This window comes from Nuphar pumila, chromosome 10, assembly GCF_984573655.1.
Source record: "Nuphar pumila chromosome 10, dmNupPumi1.hap1.1, whole genome shotgun sequence".
Classification (NCBI taxonomy): domain Eukaryota; kingdom Viridiplantae; phylum Streptophyta; class Magnoliopsida; order Nymphaeales; family Nymphaeaceae; genus Nuphar; species Nuphar pumila.
The window spans coordinates 108,223,949-108,243,235 of NC_143258.1; the positions used below are offsets into that span (position 1 = coordinate 108,223,949).

Genomic DNA, 19,287 nt, shown 5'->3' on the forward strand with positions numbered 1-19,287 from the left:
GTACAATACCATTGATTTCCAAATGCTTTTTGAAATCATTTGACATAAATTCTCTTCTTGAATCTGAGCGAAAAATAGATATGTTGGTCTCAAATGGATTTTTAACTAGATTGTGAAAAGTTCTAAAATTTTCAAAGACTCCATATTTGTGCCTAAGAAATTAAATTCACGTTTCTTCTTTAATTTCACCATCTTCTCCCATAGTGGTCTTGGTGAGAATGGGTTGAGGTTCCGGTGTGAAACCATCAATATATTGCCATAACTCCTTTCCCACTAGAATCGTCTTCACCGCGGTGGCCCACATGTTGTAGTTGGTCACATCGAATTTGATGTTAACAACCATCACAATTTCTTTGTTGGCCATGGAAGAAAAGAGAAGAGAAAAAGGAGAATATGATGAAAAATGTTGATGACATGTTTTTCGAAGCAACGATCCAACACTCCCTCAAACTCACGAATCACCACACAATCTTCGGATACACAACACAAGATATAATTTAATAGCTCCAAGGCTCCGATACCATGCAATGAAACAAAAGTGCACAAATAGATGCCTCTTATGGCCTTACAAACAGATAAGAATGTGAGCACACAAAGGACCACTCATGGGTCAATACAAAACACAATCTCAAAGCCACCTAAGGGCAAGAACAAGTCATAAAAATAATATATATATATATATATATATATATATATATTTAGTGAGAAATGCTTGAGACAAGCATAATACAAGAAAGGGGAGAGATCCCCTTTATATAGGCAATAGAGAACTCATAGAGCTGTTGGGATGCTCCCAACAGCTCTATTGGTCAATGACCAAAAAGCCCATAGTTACACTAAAAATGATGAGTAAAAATAAAAAGGTAAAAAATATAAAAAGATTAAAGTGCCCCTAATGCGCACAACCTATTACATAAACTGAAAAGACTAAAATACCTCTAATGGGTATTACCTATTACAACAATATAGAAATACATATATATATATATGTATTTATATATACATACACATTATAAAGGTATACATCTATGTATATCCTATATATATGCAACTTTAACAATACCTTGTAATGAAATAAAATTTGGGTCCACACACCTCACAAGAGGCACACACAAGCCACAATGGGCACAAGCACATGAGCCACTAAGGGCTAAGAAGAGGGAACACACAAACAATCTAAAAAAAATATATTTTATTGATATTCAAATGCATAAGAATTCATAAAACATAAGGGACAAGAAGTCCCATATTTGTACGAAAACCAAAAGGGAGAGAGAGGCCAATATAGCCGTTGGGGAGCTCCCAACGGCTATATTGGTCAAAAGACCAATCTACCCTTATATATAAGTAAAAATATATTTTTTCTAAAATGCATTCTAAAATAAAATAATAAATAAATAAATATTTATATATATACATAATATATATGTATTCACATACATATACATGTGTGTATATCTAGACAGTGCATTATCCCTAGTGCCTAGATATTGTAAGCTCTTTCCAGTGAATGGATGTGCTTGCTTTCACTTGACAAAAGGCATCTCAATCATTCATCTGACTTATGCCTTATTTTCATTTGCAGCACCAAGGGACGGGTCCATCTGTTCTGCTTAGAAACTACTCAGAATTCAGATAGTAGCTCATTGGCTTTGGGTTCAAAGTCAGGTTCATCAGCTCAATTGAGTTCTCCATTCCGTGAAATTGTAGGATATGCCACTGAAGAGTTATCAAATAGTAGTCTGTGTAGCAGCCCTGATGATAACAATGTGGAAGGGATGAAACTTGAAGAAACTGAAGCATTACAGTTAAGAACAACCCATTTATTTAAGTTGTCTGGAGCTGTTCTTGCTGTCTGCCCATACCTTGATCGATATCTCCTGTTATCTGCCAGTAATATTGTAAGAGTTTATTCATGTCAATTTCAAAAGGTTTTGTTGCCTCAGTAAGATTAACTGTATAAGTTTTTGCCAAAAATAGTATAACTTTGTTTTCACTTGTATTCTTGAGAAATTTCTGTTGCTCATTAAATTTCCTCCTTAATAGCTTTATGTGTATGGGTTCATCAATGACAACCCTCAACGTTTGAAAAAGTTGGCATCAACAAGGACACGTTTTACAATCACTTGCCTAACTGCTTATCACAATAGAATTGCAGTGGGAGATTGTCGTGATGGGATCCTCTTTTATTCCTACCTAGAAGTAAGCAATCTCCATCTCTTTGCTCAGTGATCCATGTACTAAATATTTATGCTGAACCCTAAGTGTTTGGAATTCATTTTGCATGGGCAAGGATTGCTATTTTTTATCATGCTTGATCTTCTTCTTTATTGTTTAGGATCAGAATAAGTTGGAACAGCTCCATTGTGATCCGTGTCAGAGATTAGTTGCTGATTGTGCTCTCATGAATTTGGAAACTGCTTTTGTGTCAGACCGACGAGGAAGCATCTCTGTTCTGTCTTCTTTTAGTCATCTAGAAGGTAAATACAATACGTTATCCTGCAATTCAAATTTAAGTTTTGAGGGGATTTTTTTCATCACTTGCTTCGTTCTTTTTGCCCTGCATCTGTCTTTATTAATGGAACTCACTTTTTTTATGTTTATCCAGTACATGTAAGTGTTCATCCATGTTATTCTGTATTTTTGCAAAAGTTGGTCTTATATATGGATCTTATCATAGTTACCGGAAGCACTACTATAAGGTGGGAATCGCGATTCCCAGGAAGCGGTGTGGAATCATGCTTCTTATGCATGGGAATCACGATTCCCTAACAAGGGAATCATGATTCCCCAACAAGGGATTCGCGATTCCCATGTGATGGGAATCACGATTCCCATGGCTGAGTTTTTATTTTCATTGGAATTCTAGCTCCCAAGTTGAGGAATTCAATTCTTCATATACAGGAATTCTAGTTCCTCACCATTTGTAGTGTGATTTTGTCTAATGTAGCCACAGGCCCCTCTTTTTCTCTTCATCTCAAATAAATACATAGGTTTACATAGTATATAGAATATAAATGCACATGATTTTTGACTTTAGTCTTATTGTTTTGATTGCAAAAATATTTTTAATTTTTTTTTTAATCATCATATTTAGTTTGATATGTTTTTCTATATGCATGTTGGACTGTTTGCTCTCTCTTAATTGTAATTGTTTGTTTTCTGTTTCATAATATAGCTACATCTATTCAAAACTTCAAATTGCTGAATTCTTGAACAGAGGAGAAATAGCTTATCAGCCCAATTTGTATTCCTTTTTTGCACAACTTAGTAGCTTTTATGTATCTTATATCCAACTTTATTATATTACAATTGCTATATTCATATCTACATTAATACGAAATCATTATCAATACATAATTAGCTATATGTTATATGTTATTGTTTCATTAACTATATATATATCATTGTTCACTCTTGTACATTTTTTTATTGTTTAAAGGTATCATATAATAGTTGATTATATTGTTAGGCTTAGCTGAAGCTTCTTGGAATTGTAATATGGGTGATGAGTTACACATCAATTGCTGCAGATTTTTTTTGTTATTTCAATGCTTTGTATCGAAACTCCAAAATAAACTTCTGAACTTGTAGTTTTTAAAGGTTTTGCATTTATATTGATCGCATGTGTTATTTAGTTATTCTATTAAATAATCTTAGGTTGTCTTTCTAATAAGTTAATATAATTGTCAATTGTAGACATTTCATAATTATTCATTTTGACATTTTTTTCTTCAAAGAACTTCATTCTTTAAAATCTTCTTACATCCATCATTTTGTCATTATTTCTCATAATTTTTATACTGCTTTCTGAACAATTCTCCCTACCGCTTCCTATTCGCTTCCCGCTTCCCGAATCCTCCAAAATTTTGGATTGACCGCTTCCAGATTCCACTTCCCATTTTTTATTCCCGTTTTGGCAACTATGAGTCTTATATATATATATATATATATATATATATATATATATATATATATATATATATATATATATATATATATATATAATCTGCTTGTGTGATGCATGGGAAACAAGAAAGATTCAGCTATAGAGAATTCATTTGGTAAGTTTTTAATTCGAAAGAGTAGGACAGATTAAACCTTGATTCATTGAATCCACTGGTTTCAGTTTCGATAAGCTGGGCTATACTCAAAATTTGGGCAAGCATTTTCCATGGCGTGTTTGGTTCACAGGTACGTCAGCCCCACAAAAATTGGAAGCATGTAGGAAGTTTAGCGCACTTCTTAAGCAAGAATTGACACTTTTTCTAAAGAAGAGAAAGCATAAGGAAACATGCTGCTCATTTGTCGAAAACACAATTCCCATTCACTTATTCTCTTTCCAAACTTTACTTTCTTTCTCTCTTTATATATATATATATATATATTTGTATATATACAACGGAGTTTGTGTTTTTAATGGTTTATAACATGTTTTATAAATTAGACCCTATAAAGCAACCTTTACAGTTTATTGTTGGTGAACTTGTATTAGATAGTTAATTATTCTACTCTAAAAGGCTTTTAAAAAGAATCCAAAAATTAATGACCCATGTTGTACCAAAATCATACAGTAAATAAATCAGGTTTTGTGCACTAATTTGGTATATATATATATTTCTGATCTTATTTTATTTCCATGAAATCAAGCAATGATATTTATATCCTTTATTCTCTTACATACCTTGAGTAATATGCTAATATGCTTAATCTTTTTACTATAATTTTCATTTACCGTTTTCCAAAATAATAAAAGAAATATCATGACAGGTTCAGATTCAGGGTTACCGGAAACTTTACTTGCATGTGGGAAACTCGTTTCCCATGCGGGAAACTTGATTCCCTTTGATTGAGATACTCATTTCATGTCACAAGGATTTGGCTAGCAGGGTGCCGCACCTGCGTCGACGCGGGTGCGGTCAACCCGACCTTGGGTGCGTTGACCGCACCCAGGGTCATTTCGGTCCATTTTTTTGGATTTAAAAAAAAAATGCCCTATGAAATGGGCTGTGGAATTTAAAAAAAAAATCTTGGGGGGGGGGGGGGGCTGCCCCCCTATAACCCCCCGCCAGGGGCAGCCCGCCTTGGACCCCCGCCGGGGGGACCCCCCTTATTTATATATATTTACATTTTTGCCCCTGCCGCACCCCCGCACCCGCACCCATGTGACATTTCACATTATATAGGAAACCAACTTACCTGCGGGAAACTCAATTCCTTATATAGGGAACATGTTTTCCATATGTTTCTTGCATATTTTCATTAAATAGATTTTTTTTTCAATAAAAAGTTGAAATACAAGTGTTATTCAAAATGTTAATTAATTATTTAAAAAACTAAAATTTGCATGTATTTTTTATATTAAGAAAAGCATAATGTATTGGATAAAATTTAATATAACCACATTATTTTTTCTTGTTTCTTGATTCTATCTAAACATATGTTGCATTTAAATACTTTATTTATGATATTTAATATTTTGTTAAAAGTAAGCTGGGTATTTACTTTTGCTGAATAGAAGTGATTTCATAGTAAGGATGTCAACGGGTCTTGGTCTGGTTGGGGTACCTGACCGACCTGAACCCGTTTGATCGGGTTTGGTAATAGTTTTTAAACCGGAAGAGTTAATCGGGTCGGATTCGGTATTGTTTTGTTGGGTTTGGTTTTATAACAGAATCCAAAAGACACTTGATATTGGGAAGATTCAAACATTCAAAAACTGTTTTGTAAAAACACGCTGGCAGCCCATGCATTCAAAACATTCCAGAGTGCATTAAATGCACTGACACATACTTTTAAAAAGCTTCAGCCACATTTTTTCTTTTGTACTTTTTACAAAATTTGTCAAAAATGCAGTAACACAAAAGTACAGCTACATAGCCCAACACATCCCTTTATTATTCCTCAGTTTTTAATTACTTTTTATCAATGTTGTGAAAAGCGTTGAGGCGTAGCGAGGCGCTCCACCAAAAACCTAAGCAAGGCGTAACCCTCCAGGCGTAAAGCCTAAGCTTCAATTTTTTTTTTTAACTTAAAAAACTTAAAAAAAAATATCTAAAAATACAAATAAATAGAAGAAATGCTTTGTTGATGAAGCAACATTCAATATGAAATAAAAAATCTCAAATAAATATAAAAAAATATGAGATTAACATGTAAAGTAACATTAATGCAGCAACTTGATCTATGTCATATAAAAACACAAATATGGAGGTGGATAACAAAAAATAAATTAAAAAAAGACTTTAGCCAATGCTTTATATAATGATTATAATCCAATGAATCCAAATTCATAATCAATGAGGATCACCATATATTACACAAAAAGTGATCATATCAGATTTGTATAACACTTTGAACTTGAAAATACCATAAGCACGTAACATGACATTGCATTTAAAATCCTAGCTGATAAAAAAGAAACATGATAAAATTCTCGGTCTCAATACTAAACAAAACCCACAGCCTAAACCATGTCAGAGAAAGATTGAAGCGAATATGAACATCTTTTTTGTATATTTTAAATATTTGTTTTCAGTTTTTATTTTTTTTATAGTTTAAAATTTCTTTTTTAATTGCTTATATTTTTCAACAAAAATATATAAAATCTATTATTTCTTAATTCTTCTCTTTATTCTAATTTGTATTCCTGAATTACTGGCTTCGTATAAATGTGCAGATAAGGACAAAAAAAATGCATTCTTTTCTAAACAAAAGAGTGTACAAAATCAGTGTTGGTACTTGGTAGAAATAAAAAAAGGCTAACATTAAAAAAACAATGACTAACATAAAAACAGAATCCCCCCCAAAAAAAAGAACCAAGAGACAAAAAAAAATTACATGTCGGCAGAGAGAGATTGAGAGAGGGAGAGGAAGTGAACAATCTTCTTCTTCTTACTCCTTGTGTTGGCACTTGGTAGAAATAAAAAAACCAATGGCTAATTTTGAAAAAAATAACTAACATAAAAAAGTACAAAAAGAATAGAATAAAAATAGAGACTACCTTTCAGCAGAGAGAGAGAGAGGGAGAGGGCAAGAACAACCTTCTTCTTTTCTTCTTCTTGGCAGAGAGAGAGAGAGAGAGAGAGAGAGAGAGAGAGAGAGAGAGAGAGAGAGAGAGAGAGAGAGAGAGAGATGAGCGAGAGAGAGACTGAGAAAGAGAGGGAGAGCGAGAGAGGTTGAGAGGGAGATGAGCGAGAGAGAGACTGAGAAAGGGAGGGAGAGGGAGTTGGAGAAAAAAATGAGGACCGACCCTAATTAGGATCGGGCTTCCTTATTTTTTCTTCTAAAATTGGGTCATAGCATATGAGGCATACTAATAACAGTTTTTTTTTAAGTGCCTCAAGGCGAAAGGGGCCTCGCCTTGGGGATAGATGCCCCTTTTGTGCCTTGAGGCGCGTTTTTAACAACATTCCTTTTTATTATTAGTTTGAACTTCACCTAACCTATCGGATCCGAATTCGGTACGACTTTTTTTCATTCGAATACGAATAAGCAATACATGATTAGGTCGGATTCAATATTGCTTAGATCCAAACTGAATCCGACCTGTTTATATCCCTACTTTATACTAGTTTTATTGTTGTAGTAAATTTAATCATGTATTTTATTAAAAATAAATTATTTATTCTTATTAGTTATAATAATGTTTTTTAGGAAGTAAAGTTTGTGTAAATGGCATGCATATTTTCAATATTTTCACTTTTACTTTACACACACACACACACACACACACACACACATATATATATATATATATATATATATATATATATATATATATATATATATATATATAGAGAGAGAGAGAGAGAGAGAGAGAGAGAGAGAGAGAGAGAGAGAGAGAGAGAGAGAGAGAGAGAGAGAGAGAGAGAGAGCTGCTCACACGTTAGGTGCTAAATGAATGTGCTAAATGGGGTTTTCATTCTTTTTTCATTTTATTTATAAATTATGACCATACATATGTGATCTATGTACTTGATTTTATAGGGATCAGCTCTTGAAGTGTTCGATTCCGACACATGGGTGGGTTTTTATAAGGTTCGAAAAATCATCGGTCCAAAATCTTTGTAAATTTTTGAGGCTCCAAATATTATTTTTTTCTTCAAAAACACACGATCCAGGTGTGGATTCCTCGTAAATCGACCATGCCCAACACATTTATGGGGTCAGAACTGCGAAAAAAACACCGGAAGGCCAGAAAAACCCATTTAGCATATATCATTTAGCACCTAACGTGTGAGCATCTACCAATTTCTCTCTCTCTCTCTCTCTCTCTATATATATATATATATATATATATATAGGGAAGGGAGACCATCCTACCAAAGGAAGGTTCAAAATCTACAACCAACGACGATCGGACGGCTCCCCTTCTCCAATGCTTGAGCATCTCATCGATCAAATCTCATATATTTGTTCTTTATAATTTATTTAGTAAGAAATATGCTTTACATGAAGATTTTACGACATATAGACATGTTTTTCGAAACGTTAAAAATCGACGGCTCACAATGCATTTAAAACTTTACAATATTGTGGACCGTTGATTTTTAGCGCTTTAAAAAACACATCTAAACATAAAAAATTCATAATCCAAAACATGTTGCTCACTAAATGAATGATAAAAATATAATATGTAAAGTCCGATCGATGAAAAACTCGATTGTTAGAGAAGGAACACCTTCAATTATCATCGGTTGTAGGTTTTGGACCTTCCTTTGGCTGGACAGTCCCCCTTCCCTATGTATATATATTGTTTCCCATTTCACATAGATTTTTGAAAGTCTCTTTTCCTGTTTTAGTTTCCCATAATGGCGACCTTGTTCAGATCATTCAGTTTGTTCACCTAGCGACAGGGTCAAAGTTGGCCAATCTGATATGCTCTGCAAAATGCAAACACATTCCGAATGCATGCACATTGTACACATGCCCATTTGTGAGCACAATTTCAAAGTCGCTGCCTACTGTTAAAATACATGTAATTCATATATATATATATATTTATATATATATATATGTAATACCCGATAGGGGTATTTTTGTCATTTCACAAGTACCCGATAGGGGGACTTGTTTTTCTTATTTTATTTTCCTCTTTATTTTTTGTAAATCATATTTTTTATTTTTTGTTTTTTTGCTCACACAAAAGGGGCCCCACCATGTAGTCGATGGGGCCCCCAACGGTCACATTTGTGACCGTTGGGGGCTCCCAACGACTACATGGGGAGCCCCCTAGGTGGCTCTCCTTTTAAGGCCTCTTGGCCCTCCCCCTCTCCTTCTCTTGTGTATAAATAGGGGTGAACCCCTCTTGTATTTCTTACTCTTGAGAGCTCTCTCTCTTTCAATAAGAGACATTTATATTTTTATGTTGTGTTGTCTCTTGTGGGTTTGGGTATTAGCCCTTGTTGTTTGTTCATTAGTGGAAGTTGTAAGTGCTTAGTGCACTCTTTGCTTTTCCGCATATTTCATTACACCTACTGCATCGCTTTTCATGAAAAAACATAAAGATGAGATGCCTCGATCTTCCCATAAAACAGTAACCACTCTCAATACTCCCAAACCAAATGGTTTGAAATCATATCATTGTGAAGCCAAGCAATTAAAATCACCCCCCATGTGACTCGTAGAAAATATCTTTGGGACCTATACAGTGATGCAAGCAGTAGGGCTAAAATTATACAATTGTTTATAGAAAAGCTCATGATGAAAATAACGTTAGCTGGATCCATATCAGTGGATGGGGTCAAACTTAAAGGTCTCTATTAGTGTTACACAAGAAGTCAAGCTTTTCCCAAAATGCTAACACTGGGCATGTTAAGGCTTGGCTTTAACTCACTCATTTACATAAAATAAATGAAATGTGCATTTGAATTATTTATTTTTCTCGGTATGGATCTGAATTATAAAAACTTCTGGGTATAATTTTTGTAAATAACCCTTAAATTTAAGTTAGTAGTGCACTTTTCAAGAGGAATTGAAAATAAGATCATTGATATATTTTACTTACGAGGGCCATATAGGAAAAACTGATTTTATTTTCTTGAAAAAATGACGAAGAGAGTGTAATATGGAGTGGTTCTTTAATTAGGTCTACAAATTCATATCCAGTTTGTTGCACGCTAACATGGAGTCTCACATGGTTGATTATGCACATAGCGCCATACATATTGTGTGGAGCGCACTATGGAAAAGAGTACAAAGAAGGTAGTTGTTTTTTTTTGGAAAGAAAAGAGCATAGATATAATGTCATAGAGAGAAAAATCTATGGAAAAAAGCAATAGATAACCTAACATGTCAACACTCTTGTTCACGCTGGATTGAACGCTTTCAAAATTCCGTTCGTGTAGACTGCTGACTGCTCTTTGCTGGTCTGGGGATGCGTGGCCACCAGAACTGATTGCCAGCCTACCACTAAGTAGGCTGATTGCACTCATTTTACACTTACCACTTCTTATCAATGGCTGAATTATTAATGTGGCTACAGATGAAGTATTGTGGTTGCATATGAGAGGGAGAGTAGTTTTATTTTTTATTTTTTAAATTTATAATCTCAAATTTCAAAATCGATAACCTAGATAAGGGTACACGTGGTGAAAGTGGAGAGTGGGAAGTTAGAGAGAGAACAGGAGGGGGGGAAGGTTGAGAGTGAGATCTTATTTCTATTGCTTCCTGTATTTAGGGCTTTGTCTGAAGAGGTTGCTGGCATTCTATATAAAAGAGATTGGCTGAAGATAAATGTTGGAAAGAGCTAAAAAAGCCTCTTTGTCAGCTACCAGTCTCCTTGTCACAATACAGTGCATCTTAAGGAAGGCCCAGAAGCCATTGATGGAAACTTTTCTAGTGTATCCCATTTGGAACATATTGTGTTAGTAACCCTACCTTAACTGTGACAAAATATCTTTAGTTTAGCCCCTTTTGAAAGTTCTGGATTTAGCCAGTCATCATGATAAGCTCTATTTGTCCTAGACTCTTATTGTATTCTTGTTTTGGTCAAAGCTGTGATTCATCAGCTTGTGATTCCTGGTCACAGGTTTACACTTGTGACCAAGTGTATTGAATCACCTCAGCATTATTCAACTTTCAATGTTTGTATTGCTCTATTAAAGTTGTGTGGTTATGATTAAAAATCACAAGAACTTGAGAAAATCCCACTCACATGGCATTGCAAACTTGCCTTTAGTGTTATGCAGAACTTAAACTCTAATGCTTCTTTATACTGGCGATTCTTTTAGGACATGATATTAATGTGTATCACATGTCAAGGATGTTTTCAGGGAATCTCTTTGAAACAAAGGATTTTGGTATTTTATTTTTCTTTAAGGAATATAAAGGAAATTTTATTCATGTACTGGTGATAAGAGTTACCAATGGGTTATACAATCCTAGTTTCAATTGTAGATGACCTGATCCACAGCAGGTCGGAGTCTGCCCATCTTGTTGTGGCACAAGCACTCAAATCCCATGTAATTAATTGTTGTAACTTGTAGGCAAAGGTGTTTAGAGAATTTGCCATGGAAAATCTTGTTATTTTTTTCCTTCCACATACCACCATGCTGAGATGCGCCACCACTTTCAAATAGTTCTCTATTTACCACTTATCAAAACTGGTGGACGTGCAAGCCATTGGTTTGAAGTTGTCATTAATCCTGGCCAAGCAAGATTATATAGTTTTTGAAAGAAGAACTCACTAGACTTATTACAGGTCCATACTGCCATATCCTCTTCATTGATGGGATTCCTTTCAGCAAACACATTCATCAATTTCAGCCATTCATCATATTCACAGTCTTTCATGTTTCTTCTCCAACCTTTGGTATTCTCCCAACAATCTTTCGCAAGAATTAACTTATCTCTAGCTATGTGAGATAGGATCCACAAGAGCTCAGCCAGTAGCTCTGTGCCAGTTTATTCAAGTTGAATTTTGTTGCCTTTCCCCATTTTGATTTGCAGTCTTGCCCTGAAGCACTCTAAAACTCTGAGCCAATTCTTCCAAATTGCTGAACCATGCTTCCACCTACTTGTACTCTTCCATTCTCATGGTCTATCACAAATCTGATACTTCACTTGAAGCAACTAAGCACAAAGCTTATCTTCAAAATTTAAGAACCACCACCATTTCACCAACAATGCATTATTTAACAGTTTTAGTCTTTTTGATTCCCAGTCCACCAAAATTCAAGTGGGGAGTGGCCGTGTTTGGTCTGGGTTTGTGGAAATGCATTGTTAGGTGCTGCATTTTCTCCATTGAGGCAGAACCTAAAACCTGTGCTTGAGAGATTGATAGGGAATGTATGGATCCCCCATCCTGTGGACTGCCTAGATTCCACGAGTAAATAAGATCTATATTGGGAATTATTCCATCTATCCTCTTGCGGTGAAGTTCGGTTTCAAGCTCCGGTTCAAACTGTAATAGACAATGCTAATATGCCTTGGGTGATCCACATCTTCGGGTCAGGTGTTGATGAGCACATTGAACATGTGGTTGGGAGCCCTCACCACGAGGCACATGTAACCAATTATGTTATATTAAATAGTTATAAATTCAGCTTGTGTGGCAAAAAAAATCCTAAGTTTCATTATGTACAAACCAAGGTTGTAAGAATCGTATCGTTTCCCGTATTGGTCGGGACAATAGTAACACCGTATCGTATCATAAATGTATCGTAAACATATCATAAATTTTTAGTAAAAAATTTCCAAAAAAATCAGACAATAATTAGCAAAAATAATAAAAAAATCATATCACATAAAACAATGATGAATTGCACAAAATACAACTATAAAATGATATATGAAGACAACTATATAATTTAAATTAATAACAAACCACACAATTGATAACTGACAATGTAAATAAAAGGCAACTACATAATCTAAATTTTAAACACAATTAAAGCCTTAATTAAAAATATTAAATTCACATCCAAGTCATACTAAAATGTCATAAGTCATAACTAAATTATTAAGAGTTTATGATAACTAAAAATATGTAACTGACGTCTTACATGCTAATCTTTATTTCTAAAGTTCTAAACTATAAAGATCCTAAAACTAAACTATCTTCTAGAGCCTATTTGCCAAACATTAGGACAATATTTTCTCAGTGTTGCATCCAAGTGCCGCATGATGATCTCTTTATCTTTGGCCATTTTTTTGGCAATTGGGTCATCATCATCATCTTTAGAATCTGGAACAATGGTTGGAAGTCCTTCGTCTTTGCATTTTTGCAAAATTCTTCTTTTTCGAATTTCTTTTAGTTCAACAATAACATCAACACGAAAAGTGGCACGAATAAATGGATAATCACATGGATGTACATTTTGATCTTGACCTACAATGTATTGTTTAAATCTATGAAGTCCATCTCTAATAATAGCATCACAAAACAGACATTCAAATTCAATGGTGACCCTAGTCGTGGTACATCATCAATGCTTCTGCAGTATTGCCATGCATGATCATCTCTATGACATGAACGTGAAGACGACATCGAAGGATCTAAAATAAAACATAACCAATTAACAAACTCAATAAGAAGCACCAGACACACCTTTCCCCAACCTTTCCCCAAAAACACTCAATAAGAAGAAAATAATAGGATTTTGTACCTTAACCCACTTCCTTGAGTGAAAAAATGGTGGAAATGCACTCTTGATAAAATCACAAAAGCCTTCTCCCTTGGGCACAAATCAGCCCCTACATCGATCTCAGGGAACCTAGGGTGTGTGGGTTCCCTTCTAACAGACTCTAAACATATGAAGAACTCGACCCTCAAGAGGCCTTTTAAACCCAAAATGAAAAAAACAACTTTCAGCCTTTTTTAAGTGCACCTATACTATATTGTACGATACAATACGATACATGGGTGTATCGTATGATACACCTGATATGGGTACGATACACACTTGTATCGCGATAGGAGTGTGTATCGTGTCACAAAACCCAAAAGTAATGATATGTATCGTACGATATGGTACGATACATACAACCATGGTACAAACACATAGATGGATTGTCATTATGCAAGGTACAAGCTATGTCACACATACACTTCACTTAGCATGTGTATATTGTGTTGACACGACAAGACACTTGGGCACATTAGGACACTTCATAGACACATTCAAACTAGTGTCAGATAGTCAACATTGTGTTATAACTTTATCTATTTCCTTTTATGATCTTGATATTTATTTTGTATTCGATTGCATTCTTTTTCTTTTAAAATTTATCATCAATTACATTACATTTCAATTTCAACATAATTTTTTATTTGTTGTTTTTAATTGTAGTAGTTTAAAATTGTTCTTCAAGAGTTTGCACTTGATATGATATTCATGTTTTATTGCTTTAGGTATACACACATATTTGCTATCTGAGTTCAACCATGTTACCTTGTCCTAGTTTTTGAGAACTTTCATGTCATTCCAAGCGTATATGGATTGTGTCCCATTCCTGCATTTGTATCTATGTGGCATAGGCTACAAGTTCTCTAGATAGACTTGTATGCTTGCTGTACATTTCTACATGCACATAGATAGCGGATTTCTTAAAAAAACCTCATTCATCTTCTAGCTGGTATTTTTAGTTTGTTCTCCATTCTCTTCATGATTTTGCTTAGTGCATGTAGTTGGGGTTTCAATGGTATGACAACACTTTTTCTTATATTTAGTATTCCACATTGTATGGGTACTTCAGTCATTTCTAGTTTGTTTATTATGTAGTTACCCTGTAATTCTTAAGGTCTGTTTGCTTGCTGTGAATTATCTAGTCATATTCTTTTCATATAAGTTTTTGCATGGCTGCAAAAGTAATTTTGTTAAACTATACTTTCATCCTCGACAAGTCCAAAAATGATAGATTCAGGAGATTCTATCACAATAATTTACTGGTTCATCTCTAAGTATTTCAAAAGTACAACAGAAAACAATACGTTTTCTAGTGCTTTCAGTATCCACCGTGCTAATATTGAATCCAAATTTTGTTAAACAGTTCTCTGTTTATAATTTGTGGCTAAAGTTAATTCCACATCGTGCAAGAAGGTTAAAATTTTATCATACTTTTGACAGTTCTGTGATGAACGTGCCTGCTTAGTAGGTCTCTAATGTGCTTTTCTAGCTTTGTTTTGTCCTTGTAAGTCATATGTCTTGTCCTTTTGATACACACACACACACACACTCACTCTCTCTCTCTTTTAAATTTTAGTACTGCTGTTCCACATTCCTGTTCTATTACCATTTCGCTTCTTGTAGTTTCTTTCTTTTAACTAAACTCCTCTGGTGTTCTTTGAAAAATTCTACAGCTATTGTTTCTAGAAAAAAGTGATATATTGAATTGTAAGACGTCAGGTTATGTAATGCATTTTAAATGGATGAGCATGTTGTTCTAATTTCTGCAGTGTCCTCTCATCTTTTTTATTCCAGTTAGTATTTTTATGAGAAAGAAAGATTATTTTCCATTAAACTATTATGCTGCCTTTATTTTTCTACATGCATTATTCTTCAGTGTACAAGAAAGTACATCTCTAGCTTCTAATTTTTTGTTGTCTGGAGTTTCAGATAATGCAAGCCCAGAGCACAATCTAACACTTTGTTGTTCTTATTTCATGGGAGAAACAGTTATGAGTGTGAGGAAGGTATGGAGAGTTTTTGTGCTGTGGTTGGGTACTCTGATGATTTTGGCTTGATGTATGGAACTTCCATTGGATACCTGGCATTTGTTTCCCTTTTACAACATTTATGGTCATCTCATGGAAATAGAATGAAACTTCTTAATGATATTTATATTGACGTGAATGATTAAGTGATATAATGAACCTGAGTTTTTGACGATTTTTCATGAATTTAAAACATGGCAGTGCATTGAACATGATTAATATTTTGGGGGGAATATTTTGTTCTCTGTTTTGGCTGTTGCTTTTAATATAACAAATATGTTGTTTCCTGTTCTAGCATATTGAGGATTTTGAATCAAACCTTTGTAATGAAATGAAACAAAAGCAAACAAGTGTCACTTATGGACTTACAAGAACACAACCAATCCAAGAAAACACTTGATTGATCAAGCCGCACTACCCACACGAGGGTCAAATAAATGTTTTTGTATTGCATAAAATGCTCAAAAGGCATTGGAGTATACAAGGACTTGAAGCCCTATTTATAATAGACAAGGAACATAGGGAGCAGCCCAACTAGCTGCTGGGCTGCTCCCAACAGTCACATTTGTGACCTTTGGGAGCAGCTCCAACAGCTAGTTGGAGCTGTCCCAATCACTGTACAAAAAGGTAAATTACAAAAACAAAAAATAAACAGCAAAAATAAACAGTCAGCCCCTAATGGGCTGACTTCTATGACAATGTAAAATGACTGGAATACCCTTGATGGGTCTTCTAGTTTACATACAAATGGACATACATATATATTTTAATATATATATATATATACAAATATATATATTAGAAGCTTATCTTAACAGCCTTCACCTAGTTTGACCCTCTGAATCTGAGTTATGAATTTTCTCACCCAAAAGTTGTGCAGTTTCCAAATTATCTATTATCTTATTCTGATCCTCATTTTCTCCCTTATAATCTTATTTCTTTCCTAGAAAGTTCTTTTCCGACCCATAATCATTGTTTATGTATTGGAGGTGACTGATGCCAATATTGTCTCTCGTATTCCTTTTGTGTTTTTCTTGTTTTTGTCTTCATGTATGATTTAATTCATTTCCACTATAAAAGGGTCACTAGTGCAGCTGCTCTTTTCCTAGTTAATAGGTCCTGAGATTACTTATATTGATTGTAACATGGAGAGTTTTTTTAATGTTCAAAGTTTTTTTTTTTTATGTATTTTGACTCCAGATCTATCACTGATTGAACCAAAGAATATCCAAAGATCCTTTGATTCGTGGAAGGAACTGTCACACAGATACTCCATTTTGTCCCCTGTTGTATCCCCTTGTATATTGCCATATAGGGAACTTCACAAAAATAATTGTATCCTCCTGCCTGCATCCATATCCTGTGACATACACACACATACATATGTATGTATGTATGTATATAGGTACATATGTTTAGTTAAACAGTACATTTTCTCCAATACATCTTTTTTTTTGGAAAAAGGCGTGCAATTATCATTTAATGGTAATCTGATGATAAACTTGATCCTAGGTTTCTGCTTTGTGATACTTAGTCATGCTTAAGAGATTCTTGAATGCATTCAAGTTGAGGTTTAATACTTTATTTTTATACATAGGGAATTAGGATAACGTAAAAGACATAACTTTTCAGCTATTTAGGAAAATCCACCCAAAGTTTCAGTAATTTACATTCAAATACCTGCCTGAGGTGTAAAATGACAATTTTGTCTTTTTAGGATAAATCATCTTCTGTTCTATTAAACAAATTGATAATGAGGGCATTTTAGTCATTTTGTTTCACTTAGTAAAATCTAGCTGAATGATTTTAGGACCAAGCATGTCTTTGAAACATAAATGAAGAAGGCAGGTGACTGAATGTAATAACAAAAAATCTGTGGTTGTTTGTAAATAGCTGTTAGGCATCTTTTGTAAATTACCCTTATAAATATCTGAAACTGATTTAGTTCTTTGCTGCATATTTTGCTGCTGAAATCTCTATTTTTTGTTGCACATCATTTTATGCATTAGAAACTTTCATTCAATGCGTCTGTTTATTTTGTAGGGATCATTTTCTTATCGGCATCTTACAGATGAAGCAATAAAGGGCTGCAGTAGTAGCGAGGTGCTTTTGGATTCCAAAAATCATAGTGTTATTGCATGTACACTTCTGGGAAGCATAGTGATATTTGTACCCCTCTCAAGGTACCTTTACTTCGTCGTGTTTATCATCTCAAAGTGTGTTATTTTATGCTAGTGTCAATAAGTCGTGTTATAGACTTGGATGGAGATGATAGGAAAGGATATGAATGCTTTGAACCTCACCGAGGACATGGCATTGGATAGAAATGATTGGAGGAAAAGGATTCATGTGGAAGACCCAAAATGAATTTCTTTTTTGGTTCATATCGCTGACCCCAATTGTTTTGGGATGAAGGCGTAGTTGTTGTTGTTGTTGTCAATAAGTCGTGTTATAGAAAGTTTCCAGTTAAGAGGCATTAGAATCATCACTAGTCAAGGATTAAGCTTTTAAAAGTTGCTAAATACCATAATAGCAGGAAATAGGGTCAAGCAAGATTACGTCTTACAAAAACCGTCAGAGAATAAGTGGACAACAAAGTGATTGAAATAACTACCTGACAAACTGATTACTGGTAAACTATTTGCCAAAACGATGTTTTAAGCTTGTATCTGCTTAACGATTGGGTTAAAGCCGGCTGCAACTGAAAACAAATTTCAGATAAGATGAAAGAACAAAACATATAGAAAAGAAAACAAGATTAAATAGAACAACAAAATTGAACAGTTAATAAAGTGGAAAAGATTAGTTGCTTGAACTCGGGAATTTGTCTGATTCAGGTTGTGTGAGTTGTATCTTAAGCCACATCTTGTTGCTAGAGGATGTACAGTGATATTTTAAACCATATTAAATGGTTTGATTTTGAAATAACATAAAAGAAGGTGGATGTTGGTTTGTATGTTCTACCATTGGTAAGAGGCTTATGCGTTTAGTATTTAAAGGCCCGAAGAGAGCCTTTTATGTCACTTGCCTTCATTCAAGGTTTATACTGAGGTTATAGAGAACCAAATCTGCTGGGCCCCAAATAAGATATATATATATATATATATAATATCATAAATAATTGTATTTTTTAAATAAAAAATCAAAAAAATTTAGGAAACCCTAAAAAAATTCTTAGTACAAGAAACAATACTAAAATTGTCTATTATAAAACCATGATATCACATATCAAACATTTATGAGCTTAAGACATCGAACATCAAATATTAAAGATAATATGCTACAAATGCATGCATATCTCTCAAGAAAAATGTAAATTGTGAAATATCATGCAATTAAAATAACATGCCACAAGATTCATAGTTTCATAAATAAAAACAAAATATTGAAGTGTTTTCAATACTGAAGCTTTATATAAACAATTTTTTTCCAAAATACAAACAAAAAAAGTAGATGATTTCAATAATCACCATCATCTTCTCCTCCTTTTTCATCCTCCACATTCAGATCCTCTCCAATATACACAAGTTGCTCATTGTCTACCTCCTTTGTTCCTTCCACGTTAATCCATTCAATGTCTTGTTCATTTAGTACAATGTGCCCTTAGTTGTCAAAAATTGCACCTATGT

General features: G+C 34.1%; 1 protein-coding gene across 1 annotated transcript in view; it reads left to right on the plus strand.

Moving 5' to 3' along the window:
* LOC149827839 (Cleavage and polyadenylation specificity factor (CPSF) A subunit protein) overlaps nt 1-19,287 on the plus strand; it is a 121,500-nt gene that overhangs the window by 54,140 nt on the left and 48,073 nt on the right. The window contains exons 9-13 of the mRNA XM_090019681.1: nt 1,586-1,901; nt 2,047-2,202; nt 2,339-2,480; nt 15,561-15,637; nt 17,702-17,841. Coding sequence (XP_089875807.1) covers nt 1,586-1,901; nt 2,047-2,202; nt 2,339-2,480; nt 15,561-15,637; nt 17,702-17,841 — 831 coding nt within the window. The remainder of the gene's footprint in view (nt 1-1,585; nt 1,902-2,046; nt 2,203-2,338; nt 2,481-15,560; nt 15,638-17,701; nt 17,842-19,287) is intronic.